General features: G+C 56.8%; 1 protein-coding gene across 6 annotated transcripts in view; it reads left to right on the forward strand.

Moving 5' to 3' along the window:
• DNAH2 (dynein axonemal heavy chain 2) overlaps nt 1-22,102 on the forward strand; it is a 92,530-nt gene that overhangs the window by 52,173 nt on the left and 18,255 nt on the right. For all 6 annotated transcript variants that reach the window (XR_007146729.1, XM_047832089.1, XM_047832091.1 and 3 more), the window contains exons 43-65: nt 209-326; nt 539-675; nt 1,141-1,278; nt 1,363-1,521; nt 5,393-5,545; nt 5,745-5,836; nt 6,117-6,315; nt 6,448-6,672; nt 7,661-7,765; nt 8,914-9,102; nt 9,204-9,289; nt 9,467-9,597; nt 9,741-9,890; nt 10,222-10,389; nt 10,594-10,754; nt 10,990-11,129; nt 12,711-12,843; nt 12,942-13,081; nt 14,643-14,853; nt 15,083-15,199; nt 15,368-15,509; nt 16,302-16,471; nt 16,583-16,699. Coding sequence is in view for 5 of the 6 variants with exons in the window: in XM_047832089.1 (XP_047688045.1) it covers nt 209-326; nt 539-675; nt 1,141-1,278; nt 1,363-1,521; nt 5,393-5,545; nt 5,745-5,836; nt 6,117-6,315; nt 6,448-6,672; nt 7,661-7,765; nt 8,914-9,102; nt 9,204-9,289; nt 9,467-9,597; nt 9,741-9,890; nt 10,222-10,389; nt 10,594-10,754; nt 10,990-11,129; nt 12,711-12,843; nt 12,942-13,081; nt 14,643-14,853; nt 15,083-15,199; nt 15,368-15,509; nt 16,302-16,471; nt 16,583-16,699 (3,381 nt within the window). In the remaining variant the exon portion in view is untranslated. The remainder of the gene's footprint in view (nt 1-208; nt 327-538; nt 676-1,140; nt 1,279-1,362; nt 1,522-5,392; nt 5,546-5,744; nt 5,837-6,116; nt 6,316-6,447; nt 6,673-7,660; nt 7,766-8,913; nt 9,103-9,203; nt 9,290-9,466; nt 9,598-9,740; nt 9,891-10,221; nt 10,390-10,593; nt 10,755-10,989; nt 11,130-12,710; nt 12,844-12,941; nt 13,082-14,642; nt 14,854-15,082; nt 15,200-15,367; nt 15,510-16,301; nt 16,472-16,582; nt 16,700-22,102) is intronic.

Genomic DNA, 22,102 nt, shown 5'->3' on the forward strand with positions numbered 1-22,102 from the left:
TGGACGGCCAGGGAGGGCGGGGGCAGGAATGCACAGGGTCGGGGGGGGGGGGGGGGGGCGGTGCGGACCAGGAGGGCAGGGCTGGGGGAGATGAGAGAGAGCAGGGTGGGCACAGAGCCCTGGATATAAAGGGGGCGGGTGGAAATAAGACGACGTCTTGGGGTGGTGCCTGCCGGCACCTCGACACCTCCTGCTGTGTCGCTTCCAGGAGTTCCCCCTGAACCCTAAGGCCTTGTCCTTGGGGGAACTGTATGGGGAGTACGACCTCAACACTAATGAGTGGACAGACGGCATCTTGTCCAGTGTCATGCGGGCGGCGTGTGCAGGTGCCCAGAGGGTCATGGGGTGGGGACGGCCGGTGCCGGAGTCGCCCGAGGGGTTGGGCGGGGGGTGGGGGCTGGAAGGCGCACGTTTGGGAGACGACCGCGCGGGGCATGCTGAGTACAAGGTGGCTCGCGCCTGCCTCTCCGGGGACGCGAGTGGGAAGGGAGGTCTGGGGAGAAAGTCCTGGCTTCCTGACCGTCCTCCTCCTACCAAGACGAGAAGCCCGATGAGAAGTGGATCCTTTTCGACGGCCCCGTGGACACGCTGTGGATCGAGAGCATGAACTCTGTCATGGACGATAACAAAGTCCTGACCCTCATCAACGGGGAGCGTATCGCGATGCCCGAACAGGTGCCGGCCCTGCGGAGCTGGGGACCCGGGGCAGGAGGCAGTGCTCGGTGGGGGGGAAGGGGCAGCTCTGAGGGACCAGGAAGGGGGAGGCTGCCTGGGTTCAGGGAGACCCGTCTCCCACGGACGGTGGGAACAGCTGATAGGAAAGAAGTCCGTGCCGCCTTCGCCGACTGCCCGGGGTTACGTGTTCACCGGCTGTGAAGCTCACCCTTCTCCACCCGCCCACCCACACAATGCAAGCGAGCCAGCGAGAGAGAGAGAGACAGAGAGGTTTTCCATAAGCTTAACCTTGAACGAGCTCTAAATTCTTTTAAAACGCAAGTCATTTGTAAGCCATAGGCCATCAATCACCCTGCCCTGCTCGGCGCTCGGACAGAGACACTTGGGGGCATCGAGTCCTGAGTGATTTCTCCTGATGGGAGTGAGGTGGCCGAAGGATGAAGCTCTGACCCAGCGTGTCCTCAGGTGTCGCTGCTGTTCGAGGTGGAGAACTTGGCCGTGGCCTCTCCCGCCACCGTGTCTCGCTGCGGGATGGTCTACACTGACTACGCTGACCTGGGCTGGAAGCCGTATGTTCAGTCCTGGCTGGAGAGGAGACCGAAGGTGTGCAGGGTGGGGTGAGGAGAGGGCGGGTGACCGGTGGGGCCTGCGGGACGTAGAGCGAGAGGCCTCTCTCGCGGACTCCAGGCTGAGGCCGAGCCCCTTCAGCGCATGTTCGAGAAGTTCATCGACAAGATGCTGACCTTCAAGAGGGATTATTGCAACGAGCTGGTGCCCCTCCCGGAATACAGTGGGATCATCTCCCTCTGCAAGCTGTACTCGGCCCTGGCCACGCCAGAGAATGGGGTGAGTGGGGGCGGCGGAGCGGGGCCCGGGCCGGGGGGCTCGTGACCTTGCGGGGCGCACTCCGGGGAACGGGGTGTCTGAGACACGGTTCGTACGCAGACCTGAGTGGAGCGGGGACCCCAGGGGGAGGCCTCACTGACCTCGCGCACATGCGTGGCTGTGTGTGCCTGTGCACACGTGGTCGAATGCCAGACTCAGGCCTCTGACGGCTGATGGTACACAGTGAAGTGTCACTAGAATTTCCTACCCGTATTGGGGAGCCGAGGAGAGTTTGTTTTGTTCCTCATTTCTCTGTCCTTTCAAAAAATAGATACTAAGTTTTGGTCTATGGGAGGCCCTGGGCTGCTGTTCCTGCGGGAAGGAGCTCCCAGCCTAATCTGATGAGGGGGCTTTGGAAATTTTCACGTTAATTGACATTTAAGAGCAATGTCGTCCAGTTCAGAATTCTGGAGTAAGGACCAAAGTGGGATATCTGTCTGTTGAGCTTAAATCACTGCCTAGAAGTGGTTTGTATCATTTTTGAAGACATCACCACACAACCAAACCCTTGATGTGAGGTCGTAGAACAGTGAGGACCTCTGGCAGGGTATGTCATTCCTGGCACAGTTGATGCACACTGAACCTGTGTGGAGGGACCGGCAAGGTGATGGATGGATGAAGGACGATTATACGGTGTCAGCCGCGCGGGCGCCGAGGAGGGCTGGCCAGGTGGCGGGACCCGGCGTCGCGTGCAGAGGCCTGGAGGGCGGGATGGTGGGACGCGTCGTGAGCTGGGATGAGCTGGACGGATAGGCCAAGGAGTCTGGACCAACTGTGATGGACGGCAGAGCTTCGGCATGGCTCCCCACCCACCTCTTGGGACTATGGAGTGTTCGGTATTGCGGACGGGGTAGCATCTTCTGTGTCCCCTTATCTGTCATTCTCGGAGTCTTCATTCAGAACCATCCTCAAGAGCTTTTCACGCACGGCCTGAGGCTGTTTCCACGGAGCCCGTTAGAGACCGGGCGAACCGTGCCGAGTTAGCCCCGTGTGCGCCCCACGCCCGGCTCCAGAAACAGTACCTGCCACGAGCCCCCAGGGGTCCAAATGTGCTGTCTCTCGGGGCGCCTGGCTGACTCAGCCGGTGGAGCATGTGACCCTTGATCTTGGAGTCATGAACTCAGGGCCCACACTGGGCCTAGAACTTCCTTAAACAAAGCAAAACAAAACAAAGCAAAGCAAAACAAAACAAAGCAAAACATAAGGGGCGCCTGGGTGGCTCAGTCGGTTAAGCGTCCGACTTTGGCTCAGGCCATGATCTCGTGTTTCTTGGGTTCAAGCCGCACGTCGGGCTCTGTGCTGACAGCTCGGAGCCTGGAGCCTGCAGCCTGCTTTGGATTCTGTGTCTCCCTCTCTCTCTGCCCCTCCCCTGCTCATGCTCTCTCTCTCTCTCTCTCTCTCTCTCTCTCTCACTCTCTCTCAAAAATAAACATTAAAAAAACCTTTTTTTAAAAACACAAAAAAATAAACATGCTGTTTCTGCTATGAACTTGGTACATTTTAAATTTTGATTTTTTTTTTTAATTTATTTTTTTTTTTAATTTTTTTTTTCAACGTTTATTTATTTTTGGGACAGAGAGAGACAGAGCATGAACGGGGGAGGGGCAGAGAGAGAGGGAGACACAGAATCGGAAACAGGCTCCAGGCTCTGAGCCATCAGCCCAGAGCCCGACGCGGGGCTCGAACTCCCGGACCGCGAGATCGTGACCTGAGCCGAAGTCGGACGCTTAACCGACTGCGCCACCCAGGCGCCCCTTAAATTTTGATTTTTTAACGTTTATTTATTTTTGGGACAGAGAGAGACAGAGCATGAACGGGGGAGGGGCAGAGAGAGAGGGAGACACAGAATCGGAAACAGGCTCCAGGCTCTGAGCCATCAGCCCAGAGCCCGACGTGGGGCTCGAACTCACGGACTGTGAGATCGTGACCTGAGCCGAAGTCGGACGCTCAACCAACTGAGCCACCCAGGCGCCCCTAAATTTTGATTTTTAATTACACAAGGAATAGTTAACTCTGGTTTACTTTCTAAAAATTAAAAATGTTCATATAGGGACGCCTGGGTGGCTCAGTCGGTTAAGCATCCGACCCTTGGTCTCGGCTCAAGTCATGATCTCGCGGTTTGTGGTTTCGAACCCCACGCCAAGCTCTGCTATGGGTAGCTCAGAATCTGCCTGGGATTCTCTCTCTCTCCCTCTCCCTCTCTGCCCCTCCCCTACTCATGTGTGCTCTCTCTCAAGATAAAGAAACTTTTTTTAATGTTTATTTATTCTTGAGAGAGACAGAGCATGAGCAGGGAGAGAGAGAGACACAGAACCTGAAGCAGGCTCCAGGCTCTGAACTGTCAGCACAGAGCCCAATGCAAGGCTCGAACACACGAACGGTGAGATCATGACCTAAGCCAAAGTCGGACACTTAACCGACTAAGCCACCCAGGCGCCACAAGATAAATAAACTTAAAAAAAATTTTTTTTTTTAATGTTTTATTTATTTTTGAGACAGAGAGAGACAGAGTACGAGCAGGGGAGGGGCAGAGAGAGGGAGACACAGAATCCGAAGCAGGCCCCAGGCTCTGAGCCGTCAGCACAGAGCCCGACACGGGGCTTGAGCTCACAAGCCGTGGGATCATGACCTGAGCCGAAGTCGGACGCTTAACCGACTGAGCCACCCAGGCGCCCCTTAAAAATAAAAAATAAAAATTGGGACGCCTGGGTGGCTCAGTAGGTTGAGCGTCCGACTTCAGCTCAGGTTGTGATCTCACAGCTCGTGAGTTTGAGCCCCGCATCAGGCTCTGAGCCGAGCCTGTTTCCGATTCTGTGTCTCCCTCTCCCTCTGCCCCTCCCCCGGCTCATACTCTATCTCTCTCAAAAATAAATAAGCATTAAAAAATTTTTTTAAATAAAAATAAATAAAAATAAAAATCTTCATATTAAGCTAGAGACCTTTTTGATCATCTCTGTCCTCGCAGTCCTGGTCTGCAACCCCCTCTAGGTGAGTAACTACTGTGGAATGTGTGCACATATCATTTCAGACCTTTCCGATACATATTGACATACAGGCCCGTAGGCAGTCGTAGAAAATGTGATATTTAAAAAACACATCAGGGGCGCCTGGGTGGCTCAGTCGGTTGAGCGTCCGACCTCGGCTCAGGTCATGATCTCACGGTTTGTGGGTTCGAGCCCCGCGTCGGGCTCTGGGCTGACAGCTCGGAGCCTGGAGCCTGCGCTTCAGATTCTGTGTCTCCCTCTCTCTCTCTGCCCCTCCCTCAGTTGTGCTCTGTCTCTCAAAAATAAATGAATGTAAAAAAAAAATTTTTTTTAATAAAAAATAAAAAACGTATCATGTTATACACCTCATGTACACATACAGCAATATGGGTTTGAGTTCTGTATCAGCATCCGTAGATTGATTTTATTGCTTTTAAGCCTTGCCCGCTGTTCCACCGTAGAGCATGGCATTTTCTTTTTTCATCCCTCTACTGGTGGACATTTAGGTCATCTCATTTTTTGCAATTTACAGACAAGTTGCCACGACGCCCCGGGCCCCGGGTCCTAGGGCACCTGTGGGCACTTCTTCAGGGCAGACGTGGTGTGGCCACGCCACTGCTGTGCCTTTATGACACAGCAGCAAAGAGCGTCAGGGCAGCTGCCGACTTACCAGAACTTTCAGGTCCATCTGAACGCTTTAGGTTTAGGTATACCTACAACCACACGGTGTCTCCAAATAAAACCAGGGAGGGAGGAAGACTCTAAGCTTTTGCCGCGATTTGCCACAATAGACCCCCCCCCCCTTTTCTTACGGATGGAGACTGAGTCCCTTCTCCTGTTCCATCCAGGTGAACCCAGCCGACGGCGAAAACTACGTGACCATGGTAGAGCTGACCTTCGTGTTCAGCATGATCTGGTCCGTGTGCGCCTCCGTGGACGAGGAGGGACGCGAGAAGATCGACAGCTACCTCCGAGAGATTGAGGGCTCCTTTCCCAATAAGGCAAGGACGCTCAGACCCAGCCGTCCCCGACGTTTCCTGTTTTTCTAGCACCCACGAGGTTCCCTACGCCAGGCTCTGCTTGAGTTTCAGCCGTGCCAACCCGGCCCTCTTTCTCTCACCCAGCGGGCTGTGCAAACTCCCGGCCGGCCGGGGACAGCTGGAGAAGGCTCTGGTGGCCTCACACGTGTTCCCTCCTTAGGACACGGTGTACGAGTACTTTGTGGACCCCAAGATGCGAAGCTGGACGTCGTTTGAGGAAAAGCTCCCAAAGACTTGGCGTTACCCCCCAAAGTGAGAGCGGGGCCTGTGGGGGGTCGGGCTTGGGGCTGTGGTTGGTGGGAGATGTGGGCAGAGAGCCGGGGCCTCGAGGCAGATGTGCGCTGCAGAGGAGGGGGGCTGGCTCCCAGAGGAGGCGGCTCTGGAAGGCCGGAAGCAGGACGCCCGGCCTCCGGGCCCCTCAGGAGGCAGGGTCGGTGACGTCTGAGGGAGATAAACGTCAGGGGGCGGGAGGAAGCGGCCGTTTGAAAGGAGGTGGCCAGGCCCCTTGGACAGGGTTCGCTTTCCTCCCTAGCTCCCCCTTCTACAAGATCATGGTGCCCACGGTCGACACTGTTCGCTACAACTACCTGGTGAGCGCCTTGGTGGCCAACCAGAATCCCACCCTGCTGGTGGGTCCCGTGGGGACCGGAAAGACGTCCATCGCCCAGAGCGTCCTGCAGTCCTTGCCTTCCAGCCAGTGGTCTGTGCTCACCGTCAACATGTCCGCACAGGTGCGTCGTGGGGCCCAGGCCCTCCCTGCCCTCCGCGCCCTCCCTCGGGATCCAAGTGCCTGACCACACTCCTCCCGAACCCCGAGTGTCTCCCGGGAGACCCAAGCATTCACCCCGTACCCCTTCCACCAGACCACGTCCAACAACGTGCAGAGCATCATCGAGAGCAGGGTGGAGAAGCGAACCAAGGGGGTCTACGTGCCGCTTGGGGGCAAAAGCATGGTCACCTTTATGGATGACCTGAACATGCCGGCGAAGGACGTGTTTGGGTCCCAGCCCCCCCTGGAGCTGATCCGTCTCTGGCTTGACTACGGCTTCTGGTACGATCGCACGAAGCAGACCATCAAGTACATCCGAGTAAGCATCCGGGAGATGGGGAGACTCCTGTGATCCTATATTCCTCTCCACACGGGTGGGGCCGGCCGCCTCCGGCCCGAGACTCCCGGCTCCTCACTTATCAGTCCCTGTTGCGAACTCTCCTCGGTGACTCTGCCCTGTGCTTTGTGGCCAAAGGGTCCCGTCCTCCACCTCCACGCCTTCCCCACGCTCACGTGACTCCCCTGCTGCCGTCCAGGGTGTCCCTGACTCGGGTCCCGCCTCCCCACGTCCCCCTACGGGGCACCCCCAGGCAGTCTGCACCCACAGGATTCTGAGCATCTTGTTTCTTTTTTCCAAATCCTCGGGCAGCAGCCCTTCCATCCCTCCCACCGGGGCGGGGTGGGGGGGGGGTCCGTCTGTCTGGCACTCAGGGTCAGAAGCTCTCCTGACGGCTAGTGTATTCTTGTGTTTCTGGGAAAGAACACGCATGCACACACACATACGTGCTGAGAAAAGAGGGGGAGGGAAACAAAGTCTAGAAAACATAGTCAAACTTTTTAAAAAATCTTTTTTAATGTTTATTTTTGAGACAGAGAGAGACAGAACGTGAGCAGGGGAGGGGCAGAGAGAGAGGGAGACCCAGAATCCGAACCAGGCTCCAGGCTCTGAGCTGTCCGCACAGAGCCTGACGTGGGGCTCGAACCCACGAACCGTGAGATGGCGACCTGAGCCAAAGTCAGATGCTTAACTGACTAAGCCACTCAGGTGCCCCGTATTCAAACATTTTTTAAGTTACTTCCATTTTCTGTTTTTGGTACATGGATTATAATGAAATTAAAACAAATATGTCACTTTAATAATTCCAAACAAACTGTCCCTAATCCCTTCCTTCCCTTCACCTTCCCTGTTCCCTTTCTGCTGTCCTGGCCCCTCTCCTCTCCCCTTACTGCCCTCATCCGGCTCCTCTGACATCCTCCATATTCCTGTGCCCTGTGTTGCCCCTTTCCTGCCGGTCTCTGCTCTCCAGGACATGTTCCTGATGGCTGCCATGGGCCCTCCCGGGGGCGGACGGACCATCATCTCCCCCAGACTGCAAAGCCGCTTCAACGTCATCAACATGACCTTCCCCACAGTGAGGGCGCGATGGGGGCCCGGGGAGGGGGGGCCGTGAGAGGCAAGCCATCCGTGTCCCAGAGAACCAGGAGGCAGATCCAGGAGGGGTGGGGGGACCTCCGAGCAGAGGCGTGCACAGGGAGCAGTAACACGGTGGGGGGCTGCTGTTTGTGGGAGCCCTTGCTTCTCCTGAGCCAGAAGAGTGTGGCTGGCCATCTCTGGCCTGTGCAGCCTTGTGGTCCTGGGGGAGGAGGACTCAGGGGCCCCAAAGACGCTAAGGAACTCCAGGGTTCGGGGAGGTGAGTGAGGCCTCCGGGGCACCCCAGAAGCCTCAGTCATCAAGATACATAACATTCGAATGCAACATTAAAATAGTCAAAGCCAAAAATTCGTGGTGAACAAACACCACACCACAATGTTAAATAAATCCGAGACCGGTGGTTGCTGAGGGATCTCAGAGCCTGAGGCAAAAGGAAACTGCAGCAATCCTGACCCCATCTTTATTTAAAACGTGCGTATTTGTTCACCATGGATATTTTGCATTAATTTCAGTTTTTCTTTCTTAATTTTTAAATGTTTGTTTACTTTTGAGAGAGAGGGGGAGAGGGGGAGAAGAGAGAGGGAGAGGGAGACTCCCAAGCAGGCTGTGTGCTGACAGCACGGAGCCCGACGCCGGCCTCTATCCCACAAACCAGGAGATCGTGACCTGAGGCGAAACCAAGAGTCAGATGCTTAACCGACTGAGCCACCCGGGTGCCCCTGAATTTGACTTTTTTTTTTTTTTAATTTTTTTTTTAACGTTTATTTATTTTTGAGACAGAGAGAGACAGAGCATGAACGGGGGAAGGTCAGAGAGAGGGAGACACAGAATCGGAAACAGGCTCCAGGCTCTGAGCCGTCAGCACAGAGCCTGACGGGGGCTTGAACTCACGGACCGCGAGATCGTGACCTGGCTGAAGTCAGCCGCTTAACCGACTGAGCCACCCAGGCGCCCCTGAATTTGATTTTTAAGTACTGCATTAAGATGTTATTTCTCTTGATTTTGTGGGTTTTGCGCCCCTTTATGTTCGGCCCCCCGGGATGAGTACTTAACTCCCCTCGCCGGGGTCCGGGCCCTGGCGGCCAGGCCGGCACCCTGCGGGAGTGAGCGTGAGGGCCTGTTCCCAGGAGTCCCAGATCATCCGGATATTCGGCACCATGATCAATCAGAAGCTTCAGGACTTCGAGGAAGAGGTGAAGCCCATCGGCAACGTGGTGACCGAGGCCACGCTGGACATGTACAACACGGTGGTACAGCACTTCCTGCCCACGCCCGCCAAGATCCACTACCTCTTCAACCTGCGGGACATCTCCAAGGTGAAGCTCCCCCGCCGGGAACGGCTTTCTCGGCTTTCCTCTCAACGCTTGGGACGGGGTCTCTTCCCTCCCGCCATCCCACCGCCCCGCCTCTTCCCCAGGTGTTCCAGGGCATGCTTCGGGCCAACAAGGACTTTCACGACACCAAGTCCAGCATCACACGGCTCTGGATCCATGAGTGTTTCAGGTGCGACGCCCGTGCCACCACCGGCCCAGGGGGCCCCTCCTCCTCCGTATGCCCCGCCCCACCCCACCCGCCCAGGGGCCCCCCCTCCTCCGTATGCCCCGCCCCCACCCCACCCGCCCAGGCCCAGGGGGCCCCCTCCTCCGTATGCCCCAGCCTCACCCCACTCCCTCCCGACAGAGTCTTCTCTGACCGGCTGGTGGATGCTGCAGACCTGGAGGCCTTCGTGGGCATCATCAGCGACAAACTTGGCTCCTTCTTTGACCTCACGTTGCATAATCTTTGTCCCAACAAACGTCCTCCCGTCTTTGGTGAGCTGGTGCCCCCCCCCCCCCCCCCCCGCGGGCTGCGGGTGTTGGGAGGCCCCCCGGGGGGAGGGCTGGGGCATGGGGTCCCTGGGGGAGCCTGGCCACGACCGGGCCGTGGAGATCTGAGCCCGCTTCCCACGGCCCAGGGGACTTCATGCGGGAGCCCAAGGTGTACGAGGACCTGACAGACCTGGCTGCGCTGAAGGCGGCCATGGAGACGGCCCTCAGGGAGTACAACCTGTCCCCCGCCGTCGTCCCCATGCAGCTGGTACTCTTCCGGGAGGCTATCGAACACAGTGAGCACTTCCTCCGCCCGGCCCGGCCCACGCCCCAGCTCCCGGCGTGGGCTCTTCCTGAGCGAGTCCCGGAAGCTGCTTTCCTTTCTGGCCCCAGGTGGCCAGTGGCTACGGTGGGGCTCTTCCTCGACGACGAGGATGTGGTGTCGGGCAGACAGGGCTGCGCTGGCGGTGGACTCGCTGCCTCGGCCTCAGGCACCGACCGCTCCCCCCGCTTCGCGGTCCCTGTACTTCAGTTTCGGGCACCCCGGTCTCTAGGTCTCTAGCGTAGGGCCCGGTGGTCCCCCGGGGCGTCCCAGAGGCCTCACCGCCCTCGTCTCCCGCCCCCCAGTCACACGGATCGTGCGGGTCATCGGACAGCCTCGGGGCAACATGCTGTTGGTGGGCATTGGGGGCAGCGGGCGCCAGAGCCTGGCCCGCTTGGCCTCTTGCATCTGTGAGTACGCCACCTTCCAGATCGAGGTCAGCAAACATTACCGAAGGCAGGAGTTCCGAGAAGGTAGGCGTGAAAGATCCCCTGGTGACCGGGGAGCGGAGAGGTGGAAGCCGGTAGCCAGCCGTGCCAGGCGCGCGGGGGGGGCGCGTGCTGGGCTCGGGTCGCAGGCTGGGGGCGGATTCCCACCTCTCAAAGGGGGCACAAGGGACGGGATGGTGAGTCTGAAGTCCGTCTGTCCCCCCTCCCTCCTGCCCTCTTCTGGCCCAGATATCAAACGTCTATACCGCCAGGCGGGGGTAGAGCTCAAGCCCACATCCTTCCTCTTCGTGGACACCCAGATTGCGGATGAGTCGTTCCTGGAGGACATCAACAACATCCTGAGCTCGGGCGAGGTCCCCAATCTCTACAAGACTGATGAATTTGAAGAGGTTCGAACGCTTCCCTACCCTCCACCAGCTTGAAGAAGCGCAGATCCCAGAATGTGCTCCCTCGGGGCCCTCTGTCCGTCCCTCCCCCGCGTCGGGGGCGAGAGCCGCTCCTCCTCCGTCACCCCCAAGTGGCTTTAAAAGCCGCACCCCGTCCCGTCCGCCCAGCCTCGGCCCCCACCCCTCCGACTCTGCCTCGGGAACCGTGGCTCCCCCAAGCGCAGTGGCTTCCATGCAGATCCAGACGCTCATCTCGGAGCAGGCCAAGGCCGAGCAGGTGCCCCAGTCCTCCGACAGCCTCTTCGCCTACCTCATTGAGCGCGTGCGCGACAACCTGCACATCGTTCTCTGCCTCAGCCCCGTGGGCAACTCCTTCAGGTGAGTCCGGGGACAGCCTCTCCCTGCCTGTGTGTCCTGCCCCCACCCCCCCACCCCCGCCTTCCCCCGCACCCTCTGGGGTCCTGAATAGCCCGCTCTCCCACCCTACCCGCCCTAGACCTCGGCTCCTTTCAGGTTATTCCTGCTGCTACATGAGAGTTGTCTGCTCCCTTGTGCTGTGACTGCATTGTTTCGTTGTCACTTTGTTTTGTTTTGTTTTAACATTAAAGAAAAAAAATTTTTAATGTTTGTTTATTTTTGAGAGAGACAAAGACAGGGCATGAGCAGGGGAGGGACGGAGAGCGAGGGAGACACAGAATCCAAAGCAGGCTCCAGGCTCTGAGCCGTCAGCACAGAGCCAGACGCGGGGCTTGAACCCACCAACCATTGAGATCATAACCTGAGCCAAAGTTGGACGCTCAACCGACTGAACCACCCAGGTGCCCCTGTTTTAAAATTTTTAATCATGATTTTAAAAATGCAAAATTACATACAATTTGCCATCATCACCGGTTTTCGGGTGTAGGGCACAGTGTCATTAAGCATATTCACATCAGTGTGTGACAGATTTCTAGAACTTTCTCATCTTGCAAAATTGAAATTCTACACATGTTGAATAATCCCCCATTTCTCCACACACCACCCCTGCCCACTCCCCGCCCTGGCCTCTGACAACCACTGACCCCTTTCTGTTTCTGTGAGTGACTACTCTAGATACCTCCCGTAAGTGGAGTCATACAGTTTTTGTCTTTGTCTGTCTCGCTTGTTTCACTCAGCTCAGAGTTCTCAAGCTTCATCCATTCCTTCACCCAAGGAAGTCAGAACTTCCTTACTGTTTAAGGCTGAGTAATAGTCCGTTATGTGTATATGCCATGGTTTGCTTACCCATTACCCATTCTTGGCGTGACCGGGTTTTAAGGGCATCAGAGAGGAGGAGGGAGACAGAATTGTACGGAGAGGCCATTTGGGCCACCCTTTTGTTTGGTTTTATATTAATGGCATTACTGTGCCAGGCACTGCGCTAAGCATTTTACACGTGTCACCTCCCTGAGTCAGCTAACAGCCCTGGTTGGTATTCCTGTTGTTCCCATTTTATTTATTTAAAAAAAAAAATTTAACGTTTATTTATTTCTGAGACGGGGAGAGACAGAGCATGAACAGGGGAGGGGCAGAGAGAGGGAGGCACAGAATCTGAAACAGGCTCCAGGCTCTGAGCTGTCAGCACAGAGCCCGACGCGGGGCTTGAACTCACGGACCGCGAGATCGTGACCTGAGCCAAAGTCGGCCGCCCAACCGACTGAGCCACCCAGGCGCCCCGTTGTTCCCATTTTAGAGATGAGCAAAGTGATGTTCCCTTGCTCAAGATCCACAGCTGGGTGTGAACCAGGCCGTCTGTCCCTAAATGCTACACTGAGCCAGCTCTGAGGGGAGCTGGACCTGGACGGGTGGGGGTGGGGGGGACACAGGAGCATGAGGAGGGGACACGTGGGTTTCTGGAAAGCAGCCCGACCCGTGAGGGAGCCAGGAGCTGGAGGCTGCCTCTCTGGAGGGGACTGACCTCTTCTCGAAACCCGTCACCAGGAACTGGATCCGCCAGTACCCGGCCCTGGTGAACTGCACCACCATCAACTGGTTCTCCGAGTGGCCCCACGAGGCCCTGCTGGAGGTGGCCGAGAAGTACCTCCAAGGAGTGGACCTGGGCACAGAGGAGAATGTGAGGCCCTCCCCACACGCCCAGCCCCGCCCTCCCTCCCATGTCCCTTCTCTATGTGCCTTCACTGTCCGTCTTGCATCCTTTTCCGTGGGCCTCAGATCCACAGGAAGGTGGCCAAGATCTTTGTCACCATGCACTGGTCCGTGGGGCAGTACTCCCAGAAGATGTTGCTGGAGCTGCGGAGATACAACTATGTCACACCCACCAACTACCTGGAGCTCGTGTCGGGATATAAGAAGTATGGAGAAGAGTGGGGGAGGGCGGGGAGGGCCAGGGAGCTTGGTAGCTTTTGAGGGCGATGGGACGAATGATGTAATGGGAAAGATCCAGGAGCCAGCCCCCCCCACCCACCCCGGGGCTGGCTCCATGACCCAGGTGCTGACCCTGGAAGGCAGGGATGTGGGGTGGGGGTCTCCTCCTGTGCAGGGAGTTAACAAAAGAGAGACGGGGTTCCCTGGGTGCAGGGCCATTTCCAGAGCCCTCTGGCCTCGGCTCTTCCCTACACCCTCTCTGTCCTTATTTCTGGAACGATGTGTCTTTTTCCAACCTCAGTACAATGGGGACATCGCCGTATATACCAATGATATGTGTGTCAGCCCTGAATGTTTTCTAGACTTTCTACCCCCCTCAAGAATTATATATTCATTTATTAAGTCATATTGAGTATCTTTTTATGTACCCAACGCAATAATAGTTTGCCTTGAAAGATGTAAAAGAAATGTAAAAAAAAAGCCTCCCCTTATTTATTAGATTCAGTGTTTTGATCAGGGTGAAGGACAAGCCATTTGTGAAAAGAACGGTCATCCTCATTCATTCATTCATTCTTTCATTCATTCCTTCCACACATATTTTTGAGCATCTGCCACGTGACACTCACTGTTCTAGGCACTTGCAGCGGTTGGCAAAGTCAAGTCCTGGCCTTCCCTTGGCGCCCAGGCTTCCAGCCTGTTTACTGTTTGCCCAGACATTATGCTAAGCCTTTGATGCACATTTCCTCGCTCAGTCCAGAAAATAATCCTGCACAGATGCTATTTTTTTTTTTTTTTGGTCTGTATAACGTTCAAAACTTTTTGAGTAAGCTGCTAACATTTAAAATGGGAGGCTTAGAAAAATCCGGATTTCCAGGTTTTCTTTAAAAATGAGACATTTCGGGACACCTGGGTGGTTCCGTTGGTTGAGGGTGTGACTCTTGATTTCGGCTCAAGTCACGATCTCATGGTTCAAGAGATTGAGCCCTGAGTCGGGCTCTGTGCTGACAGCATGGAGCCTGCTTGGGATTCTCTCTTTCTCTCTCTCTCTCTCTCTCTCTCTCTCTCTCTCTCTCTCTCTCTCTCCCCCTCCCCCCACCCCGTCCCCTGCTGGTACACGCGTGCTGTCTGTCTCTCTCAAAATAAATTAAAAAAAAAAAAATCACACACTGTGGCAATACGGAGCCCACATTCCTTCCCACGTGGGGAAACCAGGGTGGAGATGGGTGAGAGGTGGTCACCCCCTTGGGACAGGCTTGTGTCGTCTGGTTCACCGCAGCCCCCTGCTTGCTGCGCACGGGGTTGGGGGGGGCAGTGGGAGAGCCTCAAGTAGGGACACGGTGATGACAACAGTGTCTAACAAGCTGCTTTGACAGTGGTGCGTGGAATAAATCAGAGGGATGAGGGTCTGGAAGCAGGAAAGCCAGCTGGGAAGCTGTTAGCAGGGATTCAGGCAGGAAATGCTAAAAACCTGACTGTGGTGGCGGTGGTAACAGGCGGGAAGGGGAGGGCCCAGCCTCCCCAGGCACCTTACCCTACTTTGCGCCCCAGGTTGCTGGGAGAGAAGCGGCAGGAGCTGCTGGGCCAGGCCAACAAGCTGCGGACCGGATTGTTTAAGATCGATGAGACCAGGGAGAAGGTGGAGGTGATGTCCCTGGAGCTGGAGGAGGCCAAGAAGAAGGTGGCTGAGTTCCAGAAGCAGTGTGAGGAGTACCTGGTCATCATTGTGCAGCAGAAGCGGGAAGCAGATGAGCAGCAGAAGGTGGGGGGGGGGGGCGGTGTCCCTGTGCCCTGGTTCTGCCCCCCACGCACCCCACCACTAGTGACCAGGGGGCAGGGGCTGCCCCGGGCACCATCAGCGACCGTGTCAGGGGACGCGGTGCCCCTCGCATCTTCTTTAAGCTTATCTCTGATCACTATCGCTCCCCTGACATTGGCCCCCTACTCTCGCCCAGGGCGAAGACAAAACCCTGCCCCCTGTGCCTCCCTAGGCCGTGACAGCCAATAGTGAGAAGATCGCAATCGAGGAAGTCAAGTGCCAGGCACTGGCCGACAATGCCCAGAAGGATCTAGAAGAGGCGTTGCCAGCCCTGGAAGAAGCCATGCGGGTACGAAGGCCCAGGGAAGGGAATGGGACCAGCCTTCTATGTCCTTGAAGTCCCTGGGGACGTGGGAGGAAGAGGGCGTCTCGGTGGGGTCTCGTCTCCCCCCGTCAAGCGCCTGTCCCGCCCCCTGAGTTGCACGGCCCTGCTCCCTGAGCGAGTCCCTTTGCCCAGGCTCTGGAGTCTCTGAACAAGAAGGACATAGGAGAGATCAAGTCTTACGGACGGCCCCCCGCCCAAGTGGAGATGGTCATGCAGGCAGTCATGATTCTTCGAGGCAACGAGCCCACCTGGGCGGAGGCCAAGAGGCAGCTAGGTAAGCTAGAGACCCAAGGCGCACTCAGCGCCAGTTCGCCCCGTGCCTCTTAATCGTCCGCCGTGCGCCAGGAGCTCGGAGAGGTGGAGACGAATGAGGCATCGTACCGACGGTCCAGGGCAGGGGGAGCCTCGTACGAAAGAGGAGACGTAAAGATCAGTCAAGATTCTTTGGCTGTAAGGAACAGAAAACAGCTCCCCTTCATTTAAGATAAATAAATAAATAAATAAATAAATAAATAAATAAATAAATAAATAAATAAATAAATAAATAATAAAATAAAATTGAAGATATGGGACCATATCCCAGAACCCAAAGAAAGGCAGGAATACCTCTGGGGCCTTCAAAAGCATGAGAGTCAGAAAATGCGAAACAAGGGTCTTTGTGTTTCGCTCTCGTGGTTTTCGCGGCTTTGAGCTCCCTTGGCGGAATAAAGTCTGCGGGCCGTAGTTCAGCGACCCCTGCCCTGACGAGAATGTGCAAAGAGGGGGAAGTAATGATGTGTGTGTGTTGGGGCAGGGACTTTGGCCCAGGGCGTCCGAGGTAGGTGGCTGGTGGGAGATGGGGCTGGGAAGACTGTAGGGTGTCCTGGGGGCTTGGAGGTTCTGGGGAGGGAGGTGAGGGCCGCGGGAGGAAGCGGGGATGCGGTCAGTGTTCTGGGCTGGGGAGCCGAGCCCAGGGGTGGGGGTGGGGGTGGGGGTGGGGGCAGGAACCGCGCCCAAGCAGTGGAGGCGAGGCCTGGAGGAGGAGGGTCAGGCCCTCTGGCTGAGGCCCCCGGCTTCCATCCCACAGGGGAGCAGAACTTCATCAAGTCACTGATCCACTTTGATAAAGACAATATCTCAGACAAGGTTCTGAAGAAGATCGGGGCCTACTGCGCCCAGCCCGACTTCCAGCCCGACATCATCGGCCGGGTCTCGCTGGCGGCCAAGTCCCTGTGCATGTGGGTGCGGGCCATGGAGGTGAGCGGGGGCGCGGGCGGGAAGCGGGGCGGGAGCCCCGGGCTGGGGTTGGGGGAAGCCCCGGGCGGAGGAGGGGGCAGCGGCCGCCGCAGCCGGACTGTCTCCTCGCAGCTGTACGGGCGGCTGTACCGCGTGGTGGAGCCCAAGCGGGTCAGGATGAACGTGGCCTTGGCCCAGCTTCAGGAGAAGCAAGCCGCGCTGGCTGAGGCCCAGGAGAAGCTGCGGGAGGTGAGCCGAGCCTCGCGCCCGTCTTTTCCGTGGCGGTCCCTCTCCCCGGTTCCCGGGATGCTCCGTCGCCATTGATTTCTCCCCTCCTCCCCTCTGCCTTCCAGTCCCGTCCGCCTCCCGCTCTGCGCCCTTCCAGACGGGCTGCCTCTGGCTCAGAAGCTGAGCCCCCCACCCCCACCCCCCCACACCCCCCCCGCGGAGGGTTACGAAGGCATGGCTGGAGCCCTTCCCTTCCCAACTCGACTCGGAGCTGGCGGGCTCTCTCGTGGGCTTTGGGGCCGGGCCCGGAGATGGGTTAAGTGCTGAAATTCGGGTGGCAAATCGGTGTTTGCCAGGGCAGGGGGACAGGGCAAGAGTGTGACGCGGGGGGCCACAGGCCGGGAATACTGTGTTTGGCTGGGGGTGGGGCCGTGCTGGAGGGAGAGGGAGTTCCTCACTGGGAGCGGGCTGGACACCCGCAAGGTGACTTCCTCCGAGACATGGGGACAAGTGGGGCGCCCGGGGGGCTCAGTCGGTTGAGCATCTGATTCTTGAGCTCGGCTCAGCTGTCCGTCAGCGGGCCCTGAGTTCAAGCCCCACGTCGAGCTCCACGCTGGGCGTAAACCCTACTTAAGAAGGACGTGCGGGTGAACGGCTCCCGCAGGCAGGGTGCAGAGTGCTATTATCAGGAGTCCGAGAGTCTCCTCGCGTATCCGGTACGTTTTCCACCCCTGCTTCGATAGGATTTCATATCCACGCGGGGCGAAATTCAGAGGTAGAAAGAGCAGCCGGCGAGACGCCTCCCTCTCACCCCCTCTGCCCTTCCTTGGAAACAGCCTCTCTCACAACTTCTCGTGTGTCCGCCCAGGGGCGTCCACGCTCAGATAAGGAAGTGATTTTCATTTCTGTACCTGAGCTCGTTCCGTTCTGGTACCTCGTGAGCTTGTGCTGCCCTTGGACCCTGCGCGGGGTTCCGGCGGGCGGTGCGCCCTGGCTTGCGTGGCCGTTCCCCTTTCTGACGGGCAGATGCATCGTTTCCAAGCTCCAGATCTGATGCGATCTTTGGCCGTATGGAGGCCTTTGAGTTTTCCTACAGCCAAAGCCGGTCACACCGTTTCCGGACGTTTCACCCGCCACCACGTATGGACAGCACGCAGGTCTGATGTCCTCAGATCAGATGAGGACCCTGAGGTTTAGCGAGATGAAGGGACTTTCGAGGTGCCGGCGGAGCTGGGCTGGAGCCCACGCTGCCTGACCCCAAGCCCCGCTCGCCCCCGTCTTTACTGTCGAGCGCAGCGGCCCTCGGGGCCTCTTCCGACCCCTTCTGTGCAGAAGCAGCCAGGCCGGGCGAGGGGGCTTCTGTCCTCACGCCCTCCTTCCCTGCCCCGTCCCTGCGGCCGCCGTTAACCGCGCCCCCCCCCCCCCCCCTGCCCCCAGCCTCTCTCGGGCCGGTCACCCTTTCACTGTCTCTTTCGAGAGTGAACAATCCAGGGCTGGCGATTGGTTTGGGAAGGTTTCTCACCCCTGGATGGTTCCTATCCTGGGACAAAGAATTACGTGTGACAAGTGGGGCCGTGGGGTCGGCTGCCGACAGCATCATTCACCGGAGAGTGGTTGTAGAGCACCCCACGTTAGGTCTCTTGAGAGCCCCTAGCCGGTAAGAGGAAGCAGACGGGGACCCCAGCTTTGCCCTCTGCCTCTGAAAAGGCTGTGGAGTGTCAGAGGGAAACGTACCTTTCGACAGGCCGGGCCTGCCTCCCCGCCCACTTGCAGGTGGCCCCGAGCCGATGCGGGGCTCCCCCACAGACTGGCCGGTACGCATCTCTGGCAGAGCCTGAGCATTTTGAAAGCATCTTGAAAACTTCCAAGTCGGAGCCAGCCGGGGGTGGGAGAGCCTGTACTCAGTGCCAGGGCCCAGCGGTTTGGAAAGAGGCCCCGAGCTCAACTACATCGCTTATCAACTCAAATCTGGAGTAAATAGTTACTCGCTCGCTGGGGACCCTGAAAATATATTTTCCCGATTCTGACAGGCAGCAAGGGTTACAAACCACTGGCTTAGAAATTGTCTCGGGCACCTGGGTGGCTCAGTCGGTGAAGCATCTGACTCTTGACTTCAGCTCAGGCCACGATCTCCTCGTTCGTGAGATTGAGCCACGCGTCGGGCTCTGTGCTGACAACGCAGAGCCTGCTTGGGATTCTATTCTCTCTCTGCCCCTCTCTCTGTCCTTCCCCTGTACATGCCTGCTCTCTCTCTCTCTCTCTCTCTCTCTCTCTCTCTCTCTCTCTCTCCATCTCCCCCTCCCCCTCCCCCACTCGTGCTCTCTTTCTGTCTCTAAATAAATAAACTTAAAAAAAAAAAAAAAGAAATTGCCCCAGAAGGCCCTGAAATGGGCCAAAACAGAAGCATAATCTACTGAACATTCACCTTCTTTCTCTCTCGCGTCCCAGTCCTGGTCGTCACATCATCCGTATAGCGTATCGCAGGCCGTGTGCCGAGACCGTGGGATGGCAGCCAAATGCTACAGAGTAATGACACACACAGATTCCACACATCTGACTACGACCCTGAGGGAGGGTGTTAAATTTCAAAGGTTAAGTCCCTGAGTAAACTAAAGTCCAAGTAAATTAAAATCTGAAAGCAAATCAGCCTGCTTTTTCAGAGTTAAAAATCAAGAAGCCAACATTCTCAAGTCAAAGTCCCCAAACCATCCAGTCTCTTATTCTGCTCGGTCTCAGCTGTGCCCTCAGTATCTGGGGAGAATCTGTTTCCTTAAGCTGCGGCCAGGACGGGCCGTCAGTCCCTGGAAACGGATGTCATTCCTGTGGGACCTCAGAGCCTGCAGCGGCTCCGAATCCTGTCTCTTGTGAGCATCATTTGAAATTCTAAAAAGATTCAAGGGGCGCCTGTGTGGCTTAGTAGGTTAAGCATCCGACTCGATTTCAGCTCAGGTCATGATCTCAGGGTTTGTGAGTTCGGGCCCCACGTCGGGCTCTGTGTGCTGACGGTGCAGAGCCTGCTGGGGATTCTCTCTTTCCCTCTCTCTCTCTCTGCCCCTCCCCTGCTTGCACGCTTGTGCTCTTTCTCAAATAAACTTAAAAAAGAAAAAAAAGGGCCCAGGAGTTAACATACAGGATTTACAGACAAAATTACGCTCCCAGGAACCAACAATTCTTGTTGCTCCAGAGACCACGGTGAACACTCAGTGGTGTTTTCGGGAATGAGGATACGTGGAGAAAAGCTTGGTTTTTAGCTTCACCAGAATGGCGGTTATCTGGAAATCATGACCTGTGAGTTTACGTCAAACTGCGGAGACACCCTCCCACGATAGAGTAATGTGAGATACGATCCAACCAAAAAGCATTTACCATGCCGGGGGCAGGTTGGAAGCCCACACGTGTGTATGTATTTCTTGGAGAGGGGCAGTTATTGTGGCTAAAATACACCTAAGTTTTGCCACGGTAAACCCACCGTCGCCCATCGTGAAGTGTGGGATTAGGGAGCATTAAGATGTCCCCCATGTTGTGCAGCCACATGGAAACCCCAAACAGAAATCCCGGCTGTGTCCTTTCAAGTATCTGACCCTCCCCCCCACCCCCACCCCCGCCGTGAACACCACGTCCCCCGCTCTGTGTCGTGACCAGGCGTGGTCACCCCACGCCGCGGTGGCTCATGGTGCTGGCTGTCTTTGTGGAATTGCCGAGGCCCTACAAGAACCGCCTCATGGGCAAGGTTTTCACCTCGCCCCGTGCTTTTCCTAACTGGAAAGTCACCTCCAGCACATTCCTGAACCGAAGCTGCCGTTGCTGCTGCTGAAGCTTGTGCCCCGGGGGACCTGGCCAGGCACAAGTCCTCTGCCGTCCGTGTCTCAAGACGCAGCTCTTCCCTCCGGAACCCCCAAGTTGTTCCGGCATGCTCCCTTAAGGCACAGATAATACTTGCACGCCACCTGCCCTAACTGTGTCACCGGGAATCTCAGAATGGAACCCCTCCCTTGTCCCAAGGCTGTGGATGAGCCACGATTGCCTCCTTAGCCCTGAATTTAAAAAAACAAAAAACAAAAAACTGAAAAAATGAGACAGCTGTTCTAGTGCCACGCAGGCTTGGCCAAAGCCATTGAAAGCTAGAACCCATTAGTACACGCGGAATGTACAGTCTTGCCGTTGAAAACCAGCAAATGTCGTCGTCCAGCCGTCAGTGCCCGGAAACTCCCCGACTTCAAGCTGGTCGGCGTGTTGGCCGCTTCTGTGCCGAGGCCACGGTGGACCTCATCCTGCGGCCACCCTCCGGCCCAAGCCCAGTGTCCACGAGGCTGCTCTGTTTCAAGCAGTCCTGCCTCTGCAGAAACGGCCACTCACCTGTGGACGAAGCCACGGTCATCTGTCAAGGTCAGAATATCACAGCGTCGGCTTAAAGCCTTTCACCCCGGCGACAGCCAGACCACCGCAAAAACTCGGTGTGCCCGGTGGGAGCCTGTGCAAACCCTCCAAGTCAAAGCACGCGTCCATACCCCAAAGTCTGCCCTTGAGACCCCCAAGGCCCGCCCAAAGTTTCTCAGTGCGTTTCCCGGTCTGCAAATGCACGCTGAAGGGACCTGCGAACTAGCAGCCTTCTGTGCCTGGGGGTTCTAAACACACTGAGACGTGAAACCAAAGGGGTTTGGCCAAAACATCACCTTCGGAGACCAGGTGGGAGGATGCGGCTGACCTTGTGGGCAGGTGGGCCCACGAGGAGCGACCCCGTCGTCAGACGGACGGACTCAGTCTTGGGCGTCGCTGCGGGGCAGAGTGGAAACGGCCTGAGCTCGGTGGAGCGTCCCAGCTTATTCTTTGCCGATTTCACCAGTCAGATGAGCCACGCACCTGCCTCCGGAGAAGGAGTATGTAAAGGCGTGGTGAAAGTCTTCCCACACACCAGGGAATGGCCAAGATTTAAAAAAAAAAAAAAATCATAACAAAACATGTAAACCCGGGGATGATTCATCCTACCGAGAAGCACTTAGAAAGCAGATCTGATGGAAAAATTGGTGTCACCAGAGGGTAAATAAGGAAGAGATGACACCCGGAGAGCAGAAAGAGGACGGCCAGAGAAAAATCGCAGGGAACCGGGAAGAACTCTGGGGAAACGAGAAATGATCAAAGGATGGGCTGTTTGGTAGACGGTAGAGTCAAGGAATATACACAGCCACGCCAACAAGAAACCCAAACAACATACAAGAGAGATTGGAGACACGACCCAACCGATCAGAATTTCTGCAAGACAGAAGCACAGAATCCGGGGTGATAGGACGCTCTTTCGCAACCGGCTCAGTGTGCGCAGCGGCCCGTCGGCCGGCCCCCAGGCGCGCACGGCACCAGCCCGGCCGTGGTCACGGAGGTGCGTGCTGTTGCACTGTTTGTGGCCTTTAGCTGTTACCGTCAACCTAG

This window comes from Prionailurus viverrinus, chromosome E1, assembly GCF_022837055.1.
Source record: "Prionailurus viverrinus isolate Anna chromosome E1, UM_Priviv_1.0, whole genome shotgun sequence".
Lineage (NCBI taxonomy): Eukaryota > Metazoa > Chordata > Mammalia > Carnivora > Felidae > Prionailurus > Prionailurus viverrinus.